The 13,642-nt window shown below is 42.7% G+C and overlaps 1 protein-coding gene across 3 annotated transcripts in view; it reads right to left on the bottom strand.

Moving 5' to 3' along the window:
* Positions 1–7,304: 7,304 nt before the first annotated feature.
* LOC140191648 (protein AF-10-like) overlaps positions 7,305–13,642 on the bottom strand; it is a 290,386-nt gene continuing 284,048 nt past the window's right edge. For all 3 annotated transcript variants that reach the window (XM_072249244.1, XM_072249246.1, XM_072249245.1), the window contains one exon: positions 7,305–13,488. In XM_072249244.1, the coding sequence (XP_072105345.1) occupies positions 13,453–13,488 (36 nt within the window). In that variant the 3' untranslated portion in view covers positions 7,305–13,452. The remainder of the gene's footprint in view (positions 13,489–13,642) is intronic.

Here is a 13,642-nt window from a genome sequence, read left to right as displayed (position 1 = left end):
GGCACATGATAAAATAGATCGCAGTCAGCGTGGTTTCCTTCAGGGGAAATCTTGCCTTACAGATCTGTTGGAAGTCTTTGAAGAAATAACAAGCAGGGTAGACAAAAGGAGAATTTGTTGATGTTGTGTACTTGGATTTTCAGAGGGTCTTTGACAAGGTGCCAGACATGAGGCTGCTTAACAAGCTATGAGCCATGGTATTACAAGAAAGATTCTAGCATGGATAAAGTAGTGGTTGATTGGCAGGAGGCAAAGAGTGGGTTTTCTGGTTGGCTTCCGGGGACGAGTGGTGTTCTACGGGGATCTGTGTTGGGTCCTATTCTTTTTAGATGTCAATGATTTGGATGATGGAATTGATGGCTTTGTTGAAAAGTTTGCAGATGATATGAAGATAGGTGAAGGGGCAGGTAGTTTTGAGTAAGTAAAAAGGGCACAGTAGGACTTAGACAGATGAGGAGAATGGGCAAAGAAATGGCAAAAGGAATACAGTGTCAGGAGGTGTATGATCATGCACTTTGGTTGAAGATATGAAAAGGTTGACTGTTTTCTAAATGGAGAGAAAATACAAAAAAACTGGGGCACAAGGGGACTTGGGAGTCAGTGTGCAGGATTCCCTAAAGGTTAATTTGTAGGTTGAGTTGCTGGTGAGGAGTTAGCATTCATTTCAAGAGGACTAGAATATAAAAGCATGGATGTAATGTTGGGATTTTATAAAGCACTAGCAAGGATGCACTTGGAGTATTGTGAGCAGTTTTGGGCCACTTATCTTAAAAAGGATGTATTGAAACTGGAGAGGGTTCAAAGGAGGTTCATGAAAATGATTCCAGGATTGAATGGCTTATTATATGAAGAGCGTTTGATGGCTCTAGGCCTGTATTCACTAGAGTTCAGAAGAATGAGGGGTGACCTCATTGAAATTTATTGAATGTTAAAAGGCTTTGATAGAGTGGATGTGGAAGTGATGTTTCCTATGGTGGGAGAGTCTAAGACTAGAGGACACAGCCTCAGAATAGAAGGGTGTCCTTTTAGAATGGAGATGATGAGGAATTTCTTCAGCCAGAGAGCAGTGAATCTGTGGAATTCTTTGCCACAGGCAGCTGTGGAGGCCAAGTCTTTATGTAAGGCAGAGGTTGATAGATTCTTGATTGGTCAGGACATGAAGGGATACAGGGAGAAGGCAGGAGATTGGAGCTGTGATGGAAATTTGATCAGCCATGATGAAATGGCAAAGCAGACTCGATGTGACATATGACCTAATTCTGCTCCTATGTCTTATGATCTAAAGGGAACTACAGAGGCATGAAAGAGGGTCCGACCAAAATTGATTGTAAGGGGATAGTAGCAGGGCTGATGGCAGAACAGCAATGGCTGAAATTACTGGAGACAATTCGGAAGGCACAAGAAAGATGAAGGAGTATTCTAAAGGGAGGATGAGGCAACTGTGGCTGACAAGGGTAGTCAAAGACAGCATAAAAGCAAAAGAGAGGGCATATAATATAGCAAAAACTAGTGGGAAGTTAGAGATTGGGTAGCTTTTATAAACCAATAGAAGCCAACTAAAACACCATGAAGAGTGAAAAGATGAAAAACAAAGGTAAGAATATAAAAGAGGATGCAAAAAGTTTTTTTAGATACATAAAGAGTAAAAGAGAGACGGGAGTGAATATTGGACCATCAGAAAATGACGCTGGAGAGTTTGTAATGGGGGCCAAAGAAATAGCGGATGAACTGAATAAGTATTTTGTGTCAGTCTTCACTGTGGAAGGCACTAGCAGAATGCCAGAAATGCGAGAGTGTCAGGAGGAAGGATGAGTTTAGTTGTAATCACTAAGGAGAAGGTGCTTGAGAAGCTGAAAAGTCTGAAGGTAGATAGATCACCTGAACCAGATGGACTACACCCCAGGGTTCTGAAAGAGGTAGCTGAAGAGATTGTGGAGGCATTGGTAATGATCTTTCAAGATCACTAGATTCCAGGACAGTTCCAGAGAACTGGAAAACTGCAAATTTCATTTCACTGTTTAAGAAGGGAGGGAAGCAGAAGAAAGGAAATTATAGGTCAGTTAGCCTGACATCAGTGGTTAGAAAGATGTTGGAGTCCATTATTAAGGATGGGGTTTCGAGGCACATGACAAAATAAGCCTAAGTCAGCATGGTTTCCTTTAGGGCAAATCTAGCCTGATATAATCTGGTGAAATTCCTGAGGAAATAACACACAGGATAGACAAAGAAGAGCCAGTGGATGCTGTTTACTCAGATTTTCAGAAGGCCTTTGACAAGGTGCCACACGTGAGGCTGCTTAACAAGATAAGAGCCCATGGTACTTACAGGAAAGATACTAGCAGGGATAGAAGATTGGCTGACTGCCAGGAGACAAGGAGTGAGAATAAAGGGGCCTTTTCAGGTAGGCTGCCAGTGATTAGTGATGTGCTGCAGGGGTTGGTGTTGGGACTGCTTCTTTTCTCTTTATATGCCAATGAGTTGGATGAAGGAAAGCTTTGTGGCCAAGAGTGCAGATGATACCAAGATAGGTAGAGGTGCAGGTAGTGTTGAGGAAACAGGGAGTCTGCAGAAGGACTTAGATTAGAAGAATGGGCAAAGAAGTAGCAGATGGAATATAGTGTAGGGAAGTGCATGGTCATGCATTTGGTAGAAGGAGTAATGGTGTGAACTATTTTCTAAATGGGGAAAAAATTCACAAATCGGAGGTGCAAAGGATTCCTTAAAGGTTAATTTGCAGGTTGAGTTGGTGGTAAAGGCGGCAAATTTATAAAGCATTGGTCAGACCGCACTTCAAGTATTGTGAGCAGTTTTGGGTTGCTTTTCTTAGAAAAGATGTGCTGGCATTGAAGAGGGTCCTGAGGAGGTTCACGAGAATGATCCCAGGAATGAAAGGGTTAATATATGTGGAGTGTTTGATGGCTTTGGGCCTGTATTCTCCAGAGCTCATAAGTTTGGAGGGGGGGGGCATCTCATTGAAACCTATCAAATTTTGAAAGTCCTAGATAGAGTAGGTGTAGTGAGGATGTTTCCTATAGTGGGGAAGTCTAAGACCAGAGGATACAGCCTCAGAATAGAGGGACATCCATTTAGAACAGGGATGAGGAAATGTTTCTTTAGCCAGAGGCTGTTGAATCTGTGGAATTAATTGCTGCATATGGTTGTGCAGGTGAATTCATTGGGTATACTTAAGGTGGAGGTCAAAAAGTTCTTGATTAATCAGAGCATCAAAGATTACGGTGAGAAGGCAGGAGAATGGGGTTGAGAGGGATAATGGTAGCGCAGAGTTGAAGGGCCAAATAGCCCAATTCTGCTCCTATATCTTATGGTCTTAATTAAGCACGTTTATTTGTATAGCACTTTTCAAACACAAGGCCGTTCAAAGTGCTTTACATGGAACAAGATGTAAAATGAAACATCAAATTTCAGACAGTAAGAAAATAAAAACACTCAAAAAATAGGTATGATAAATAGAAGTTACAGTGCAGGAAATTCTAATTAAAAGCCACAGCAAAAAGTTTCAAGCCTCAATTTAAGAGCTTAAAGTTGGAGCAGACTTCCTCTGGAAGGTTATTTCAGATATGTGGAGCATAGTAACTAAACACTCCTTCACCATGTTTAGTTTTGACCCTGGGGACGGTAAGAAGACTTGCCCCAGATGACCTGAGCCCTTGGGATGGTTCATTATGCAGCAGGAGATCGGAGATGTATTTTGGTGCTCAACCATTCAGTACTTTATAAACCAGAAGTAATATTTTAAAGCCAGTCCTCCGATGGACAGGAAGCCAGTGTAGTGATCAGAGAACTGGAGTGATGTGCTCTACTTTCTTGGTCTTAGTGAGGACCCTAGCAGCAGCATTCAGAATGAGCTGCAGCTGTCTAAGGGATTTTTTTTTTAAACAGAGACCTGTGAAAACACCATTACAGTTGTCAAGCCAACTAAAAATAAACCCCTGGACAAGTAAAACCTTTCAACTTCTGCTTTAAATATACCCATTGCCTTGTCATCAACTGCCATCTGTGGTAATGAATTCCACAGATTCACCACCTTCTGGCTAATGAATTTCCTCCTCATCTTTGTTCTAAAGGGTAGCCCTTCTATTCGCCATTGGAGATGGTCCAGAGGACGTTCATGAGAATGATCCTGAGAATGCAAGTGTTAATGTATGGGGAATGTTTGATGGCTCTGAGCCTGTACTTGCTGGGGTTCAGAAGAATGATGGGGATCTCATTGAAACCTATCAAAGACTGAAAGGCCTACATAGAGGTAATGTGGAGAAGATGTTTCTCCACATTACACTCTAGCCAGCCCCAGATAGAGGGGAGTCGAGGATTTGAGGGCATAGCCTCAAAAATAGGCCAGATGGTACAGAAAAGGTCAGAGTCAGAGACCACCATATAACTTAACCACTTGCTGATTGCTACTTGCTTTAGAGGAAATGGTGTGAGTTGCCTCCTTGATCTGCTCTAGTCCTGCTGTGAAGGTGCTTCCACAGTGCCTTGAGTGTGTTCTGAGATTCAGATCCGGCAACAATAAAATTAGGATAGTATTTCAATGGAAATGTGTCGGTAGAATGTTTTGGTGATCAGAATCAGAATCAGGTTTATTATATCTGACACATGTTGCAAAATGTGTTGCTTTGCGGTGGCAGTACAGTGCAATATATAAAAAGGATTACTCTGGGTTACAATAAGAAATATACCTTAAAGATTAGTGGAAAGAGAGCAAAATAGTGAAGCTGTTCTTAAGATGTTGAGTGTGTGACATCAGTCTCCTGTACCTCCTCTCTGATGATAGTAATGAGAAGAGGGCATGTCCTGGATTGTGGGGGGTCATTAATGGACGCTGCTTTAGGAATGGGAAGCTCTGCGATGAAAGCCCACCAAACTGCACACAGAAAGCTCCCACAAATCTCAGTAAAAATGATCAGCTCTCAGGACAGGATCTTACTGTGAGCTGGATTCCATCTCTGCATCCGGTCTCATGAAGTCAACAATACTGAACATCAGAAGAAACTGTAACATGTGCTCCTTTTTCTGCAAGGAAAAACAATCTATTTCAATCTCTTTCCCAGTAGTAAGGAATAGTTTTCGAGGTGAAAATCTAATTATGTTTCTTCTTCCACGCTGTTGAGTTTCCAGGTTACTTGAAATAGTAACTCCCCTGGTCTTTATTCACCCAGCAATCTATTCACCAGTAAGTTTGCAGGTGACATGAAGGTAAGTGGTGTTGTGGATAGTGTAGAAGGTTGTCATAGATTACAACGGGATATTGATAGGATGCAGGGATGGGCTGAGAAGTGGCAGGTGGAATTCAATCCGGGAAAGTGTGAAATGATAAACTTTGGAATGTCACACTTGAAGGCAGAGTACAGGGTTAATCACAGAATTCTTAACAGTGTGGTGCAACAGTGGGATCTTCGGTTCCATGTCCATAGATCCATCAAAGTTGCTGTGCAAGTTGACAGGGTGGTTAAGAAAGTGTGTGGTGTGTTGCCTTTCTTTAGTTGGGGAACTGAGCTTAAGAACCATGAGGTAATATAGCTCAATAAAACTCTGGTTAGACCACATCTAGAGAATGGTTGTCTGATCTGGTTGCCTCATTATAGGAAGCATGTGGTAGATTTTGAGAGGGTGCAGAGATTTACCAGGAAGCTGCCTGGATTAGTGGGGAAGGTAGTGCAAGCCAGGGCCTTTCTCTCTGCAGCTAAGTGACTTGATAGAGGTGCGTAAGATGATAAGGGACATGGATAGAGTGGACAGCCAATGCCTTTTTCCCAGTTATTTTGAGAGGGCATAATTTAAAGGTGAATGGAAGAAAGCATGGGGGAGGGGGAAAGTCACACATAGGGTTTCTCACACAGTGCTGGAGTGGTGGTAGAGGCAGAAACGTTAGAGTGATTTAAGAGGCTCTTAGATAGGCACACAGATGTTAGAGAAATGGAAGGGTATGTGGGAGGGAAGCATTAAGACTGATGTTGGAGAAAGTTAAGAGGTCGGCACAGCATCATAGGTCGAAGGGCATATACTGTGCTGTACTGTTTATGTTCAGGCAGAGATGGTTTAATTGAGTGCTTCATGAGAATTAAGTTTGGAGTGGAGGCTTTGAAAAGGGTGCAGAAAGGTTCATTGGGATGGTGCCTGGATTAGAGGGTGCTTGAGGCAAGAGATTGGAAAAACTTGGACTAACACACACAAAATGGTAGAGAAACTCAACATATCTAGCAGCATCAATGGAGAGGAATAAACAGTTGATATTTTGGGCCCAGTCCCTTGTTTTCTCTGGAGCATCAGAGGCGGAGGGGACATGATATAATCGTATAAAATTATGGTATGCATAAATAAAGCAGACAGTCAGAATCTTTTTCCAGGTAGAAGTACTAAAGGGCAAGAGGACATACCTTCAAGGCAGTGGTGGTTCAAATGGTTCAGAGTAAGTTTATTATCAAAGTATGTATATGTTACCATATACTACTTGAGATTCATTTTCTTCCAGGCATTCACAGTAAAACAAAGGCTGACGAACTGCCAACATGTAAAAGAAGACAAACTGTGCAAAGACAAAAATAATAAATAAATAAATAGTAACAGAAATATTGAAAACATGAGTTGTTGAATCCTTGAAAGTGAGTCTGTCGGTTGTGGAGTCAGTTCAGGGTTGAGGTGAGTGGAGTTATCCATGTTGGTTCAGGAGTCTGATGGTTAAAGAGTCATAACAGTTCCTGAACCCGGTGGTGTGGCACCCAAGGCTCCTGTAACCCCTTCCCGATGGCAGCAGTGAGAAGAGAAGAGAGCATGCCCTGGATAGCAGGGGTTCTTGATGATGGAAGCTGCTTTCTTGTGGCAGTGCTCCTTGCAGATGTGCTTAATGGTGGAAGGGGATGCTTTGGCTGTGATGCACTGGTGGTGGAGTTAGGGAGGGGCAGGAATTTAAAGGAGATGTGCAGGATACATTTTTTTTTACGTAGAGAGAATGGTAGGTGCCTGGAATAGTTTTTCAGAGTAGTGGAGGAAAAAGTTACAATAGCAACACTAAAAAGGCATTTAGACATACACATATACAGGTACATGCTGGAATGGAGGGATATGTATCACGTGTAGACATTAAGGAACTTGGTATCATGGAATGCACGGACATCATGGGCAAAAGAGTCTATATTCCATGTAATGTCCCATCTAAAAAACAGTAGCTCAGATATTGCCAGGGCTCTCTTGGTTTCTCAAGGGCACCACTGGCAAGTGTTTCTCACGCACACAGAGTAAATGGACACCACACAGTTGCAAATAAACAAGATAAATTATTTTCTTCTTTTGAACAATTTTTTTTTAGTAAAAATGTAATCCTTCATAGCAAAATATCTCTCTTACATTTTCTCAGCTCTCATGTTGCCCTGAAGCAACATGGCCACCTGGGTTCTCTGCACAGTTCGGTGTATAATTCCAAAGTTATTCTTTTAACAAGACAAAAAAAAAACAATAAATAAAATCACACAGATAAATCTCTAAGCAAAATGTCTTTCATAGAAATATTACAAATGAGCATATTTAGATTTTTATGCTTTTGACAAATAATATTTGAAATGAATTTATTTACAAGTCAGATGAATCCCCTGTACAACCTACACGGGGCTGTCTGTCCTGACTGTCACCCCACTGCACTAAAAGCACCAGTAAAGGGTTCATCAGCTCTCTGCCTGGCTGCTGTTTTCCTTAAACCATTCGGTCTTCCATTGGGAGGACTGGGTTGGGAATTTGTCATCCCGACAATCACAAGCTTATTGACAGCAAGGCCCTGGGACAAGAACCACCAGACAAAGTACTAGGAAAACTTCAACACCTTCTACATTCAACTTAACCAGGTGACCCCGATCAGCGCACATGTCCAAAATCACATTGTGTCACAGTGGGTCACCCATCCAAGGATAAACCCCATACAATATTAGTCTATTGAATGTAGCAAATGATTCTTTTCTTGAAAAAAACATGATATATTTTATAAACATGCTGCGTTCTAAAAAGGAAAAGTTCTTTACAGTACAAGGACAATGTTGTCTGCACATATTCACTGCAGCACTGTAACGTTACACCCTATGTCTGCAGCTACAGTTACACGCCAGTTTGGATAAATCTATCAAAAGCAGTTAGACCAGATGAGAGTGCAGTACATGATCGCCAATAACAAGACGCCCACTGCTCTCACGTTTTCAGAAAGAAAAAAGTGCACAAGAAACACAACATGATGATGGAGAGCAAGACATGACCAAACATCATCGCCAACCCCTTACTACTTCTGAAACCTGCACCTTGAAAAGCCGACTTTATCTTGTAAGGAAAGGTAACCTTGAAAATCCACAGGTCCTTTGGACTCTGAATGAGAATTTCTGTGATTAGTGGTGAACACATTCACATGAAGCTCATGAGCCATCATATCAACATGGGAGCAACCACCTGTCTTCTCATTATGGTCTGAATTGAATTTGGACATAGTCTTATATGAAAATGCCCAACTACCTCCAACTCACCATGGGAGCTTTCCATCTTGTGCATTACATGTCAACTTGCTAACTCTTCCAGATCTCTGGAACTCTGGAAATTTCATCTCACCACCCTTGACCTCCACCTTCCCAGTCACCACCAACATGTCCATCTTACCTCACCAACTGGGGGAAGACAAGCAATCTCTGGTGGCCACTTGTCTCCCAGCTTTCTTGCCATCTCCATTCTTTTCAATACATTAAATGAAGCCTTTCCAAGATAACTGTCCTCTGATTTACCTCTGGGGCTTGCTCGTGCCAGTCTCCTGGAGTTTTAATCCTTGATTTCCTGTCAATTTCAGGCCAATTCTGAAGGTTTGGTCCAAGTCTACATTCCTATTTATATTAGTGTTTGGGTGATGGAAGCCTGTGGTGAACAACATCCATTTACTATCACTGAAAATACAGCTTTCTCGGGATATAACGAAACAGTGCGGAAGGTGTTACGTTTACTACATATAAAAGGACATTAAATCTGATTCACAATGCCTATGAGGGTACAGTTACAAATTAGCATTGTTTTCTCAGACAGAAACCAATGCTGTTATTGTCTACACAAGGTCCAAACTCAACTCTTTTGAGATGGTTTGCAAAATGCTCTCGCAAGGAGGGAGCTTCAAATGCATCACATTTTCAGAAAGAAGACAGTGCACATCATTGCTTTGATGGGAACCTTGGTTCTTTACTACCATTGTGGTGAGAGGACTAAAAAGATACCCTGCATCTAGAGTTGGTAGTCCTCTCCCCTCTACTTTGGCCTAATCCTAGTCCACCCTCTCCTGAACAATCTGGCTGGGCCTTTCCACCCTGCCATTCTCAGTAACACAAACCCACAGGGTGCCAGTCAACAAACCCTTCCTCCATTTTGCAATGCTTTGTCTTTGCTGAAGTGCCTAGCAAAACATGGAATGTTTCCCTGGAGATTAAGATTTCTTCCTGGAAACTCCAGCCCAAATCTGATGGGTTGGCACAGAAGACTGGTAATGCCATCCTGACATGTATGATATTGTGCCCATTCGCAGAGGAGTACTGTCAAGATGCCTCCTTAACCCAAACCCACCCCCATAAAGTGAGATTTGGTCCAAAAAATGGGGGCAGGTTTGCGCCTTTACGCCGAGTCGCGAGCCCTCACCAGCCAAATGCCAGATCCCATCAACAACACACCTTGCCCTCTCAAACACTCCTTGCACCCAGATAGAAGACAACAGTTAGAACATAGATAGAAGACAAGTTGATTCTGGAGTGGGTCACCTTATCCTGTTCCTTCTCTGTTCAGGGCTGTGTCATTCAAGAACTAAAGTGCAGGGTAACCATAGATATAGAGAAGTACTACCGAAAAACTGGAGTTCTTGATTCTAAAAGACCAGGCAAAGTAACTTAAACCATGACAGAGCAAATGGGTCTCTCCTGCCTTTGCTTAAGGATCCATGCCCTATACATGATCGAATTGAACCCATTATCTGACCTGGGAGAAAGAGTGGAAGTGATGTTTGTGCTTCCTCTCCCTCTATTCCAACCAGACTCAGCTCACGTACATGCACACACATATACACATGCAAAGAAGCCTTGGGAATTAACCTAAATCATAGATGCATAGCATTCACCTTTCCATTATAAAGTGCAAGAATTTTTTGTAAGACAACAACAAAACTATCCCAAATAAGGCTCTGCCTTCCCATTCTAATCCCAACCAGCCCAGATTGCCTACCTTTAGGAACGGGGAGATGAGGGTAAGACCCCTCTGTTGCCAACTGATGCTTGGTGAAGCTGGGGGAAACTTTGCTACTGGGTTTATTCCTCTGGCTTGGGTGCAGAGTGAGAACCTGGCGGGGGGGGGGGGAGCATATAAGGGTGGACCCTGCCGATAAAGCCTGGAGTTTTCTCAGCAAAGAAACAAATCCAGAGTTGATATGGACCCTGGTCTTCCTCTGGGTGAATGAGTGTGTAGGAGCAGATTGCTGGTGCTGGACTCTTGGGATAGTCCCATCACTGTGGGGTCTGAATGCTACCCACCCAGTGCAACTCCAGGATTAATGAGAGTTTAACTTGGTCTTTGAAAAATGACCAGTTCCTTGGAGAAATCCCATGTTTTAGGGCTGTCTTTGGGGTTTTCCAGAGTGCTAAGGAAAAGCACATGCCCCACAAGCACTGGGGTGGTTCTTTTGACTTCAGTGATTACAGACCCCATTTCCCTCCTCTCCCCCATCCCCACCCGCTGGCCTGAGGGAGCTCCCAGACACTCTGGACCATCAAATAAATGGTAACCCAATTTCCACACAATATTCACCAAGAGATTCTGCGGATACTGGCAATCCAGAGAAACACCCATAAAATGCCGGAGGAATTCAGGATTGATGGAAGGGAATAAACAGCCAAAAACCTTCATCAGGACAAATCATCAGGTTTTGGCCTGAAAAGAGACTGTTCATTCCTCTCAAAAGATGCTGCCTGACAATGCTGATTTCCTCCAGCATTTTGTGCTTGCTACTCCACACAGTTTCCTGAAATGTTTTGAAAAATGACATTAATTCTTGTCTGTTGAAATGTCTGAGCAAAGCACCTGGACATTAAGCAGATCAGCTCTCTGAACAGGCTACTAAGGAAACAAAGAGCATAACAATACTTAAGACTTACTGTGAAGATAAAAAGGATAAGGGATGACCAGGTTTAGGTTTCGTTAGAGTTCACCTACCAGTGAAAGGGAGGAGAAACTGATGATTCCTAGAGGGAGTTTCAGTTTGTAAAGCACAGCCAGTGGTTAATGGCCTATATCTGAGCTGATGCTTAGGACGTGCTGGTTAATAGCTTAGCTAATCCTAGACCAGTATACATTAGCTGCAGCACAGTCAGCGTCTGAGCGGTTCATGCCTTCCTCTATAACACCCACTCTCTCTCACAAGTTGCAGGCACTAGAGATTCTGCAGATGCTGGAAATCCAGAGCAAGACACATATAAAATGCTGGAGTAGGTCAGCAGGTCAGGCAGCATCAATGGAAATGAGTATACAAACAGTCCATGTGTCGGGCCAAGACGAGACGCTTCTTCAGGACTGGAAAGGAAGGGGAAGAAGCCAGAATTAGGAGGTGGGGGGGGGGGTAGTAGGGGAGAGGAATACAAGCTGGCAGGTGATTGGTGAGACCATTCTGTATTGTTTTCAATCTCTGGAGGACAGGAAAACCTCCCTTGTTTCATGTTCACTCCAAAGCTCTCAATTCCATTCTTAAATTTATAAGGGGCACGTGACCATGGCCAGGTTAAAACTGATACCCAGGGAATAAAGCATTACAGGGTCAAAATGCTGGGGCTTGCATCACTATAAAGAGTAACTCTACTATTGTGGACCATGGTAGTTCTTGAGGTCTGCCTCGATACAGTCACTTTAATAAGGGATGGGATGATAAATACGATTTGGCCCACATGACCCAGTATGAACACAGGTAATATTAAAAAAAATCTCTCCTATGCCAAAAAATTTTGCTTGAGATTATCCAGATTAAATATCTGGTGCAGACCACCCTGGGTGTACCCAGCACATCCTTAAGCATTCCCAACTTCAGCTGATTTGAGTGGCCTGGAGTGGAGCAGTTCTCAGCGCAAGACAGGTCAGTCTTATCCCAAACCTAACCACTACCTCACAGCTCAATCTCAGAAATGACATTGGACTGGAAGTTCATTGTCATTTGGCTAATTGAGTGATATGGTGTTGACCATACATAAGATTTGGTTCCATTGAACCAATGGAACTACAGTCAGTGGCCAATTTATTAGATACACCTATACACCTGCTTGTTAATGCAAATATCATGTGGCAGCAACTGAATGCACAAATGCAGACATGATTAAGAGGTTCAGTTGTTGTTCAGACCAAACATCAGAATGAGTAAGAATGTGATACGTGACTTTGACTGTTGGTGCCAGATGGGGTGGTTTGAGCATCTCAGAAACTGCTGATTTCCTAGGATTTTCACACACAACAGTCTCTAGAGTTCGCAGAAATGTTGTGAAAAACAAAAAAATCCAGTAAGTGCCAGTTTTGTTAGCAAAAATGCCTTGTTAGTAAAACACGTCAGAGGACAATGGCCAAACTGGTTCAAGCTGACAAGAAGGTGACAGAAACTCAAATAATCACATGTTACAACAGTGCTGTGCAGAAGAGTAATTCTGAATACACAACATGTCGAAACTTTAAGTGGATGAGCTGCAGCAGCAGAAGGCCACACCAGGTTCTACTCCTGTACCTAATAAAGTGGCCACGAAGTGTAAAATTCAATGCACAATCATCACCGCATCACATGTTTAGCATATGCAATTGACGGAGAACTTCTTCCCCATTAATTCAGTCTTGCCTTTGTTAACATGAAAAAGACACGGTACCATCAGCGTATATACACACGCACAAAAGGAAAGAGATAACAATATTTGTCACAGAGGACCATAAGGGGGTCAGACTTGTCACTTTGATGCCACAGATATTGCTAACACATATGTTCAGATGTGTACATGGAATTGTAGAAGTTTTTCTGATCCTTTGACTTTGCGTCTCTGAATTTCTGTACAGCAGCAATGATCATATTCCTCTGTTTCACAAGACCAGAACTGAGTTCTGCAGCAGTGATTCCAATGGCTTGTTGCTGGGCAAAAGTTGCCTCTCACCACTGGTTGCGGAAGCCGGAGACTTCAGTAAACACCCAGGCCTCCTCTCAAAGAAGCATTGCTCACGTTTCCTGAGAGGATGCAGTGAAGGTTCCTTGTGCAACTCATTTCTGGCTTGTTTTTTTATTGTGCCTCCCCCCTGTTCAAGAGTCTGTTGTTTGGCGGCAGATATCCGAGGCTGTCCAACTCTTGACCCATGATCTCTGACTTCAGGAAAAGTGAACAGCAAGATCCAAAATTATCAGGCCGAGGTGCAGTCATGACATTGTCAGCTTTTATCCTGGTTGACTTTATCATTCAGCCTCTTAAAGGGTAATAAACAAAAAGATTATTATTACATATAGAATCATAGATTAACATAGCACAGACAAGAGAAAATCTGCAGATGATAGAAATCCAAGTAACACACACAAAATACTAGAGGAACGTAGCAGGCCAGGTGGTATCTATGGAAAAAG

The sequence above is a fragment of the Mobula birostris genome, chromosome X (genome assembly GCF_030028105.1).
Source record: "Mobula birostris isolate sMobBir1 chromosome X, sMobBir1.hap1, whole genome shotgun sequence".
In the NCBI taxonomy this organism is placed as follows: domain Eukaryota; kingdom Metazoa; phylum Chordata; class Chondrichthyes; order Myliobatiformes; family Myliobatidae; genus Mobula; species Mobula birostris.
The sequence above is the reverse complement of the archived record's forward strand: the minus strand, read 5'-3'. Positions and strand labels throughout refer to the sequence as shown.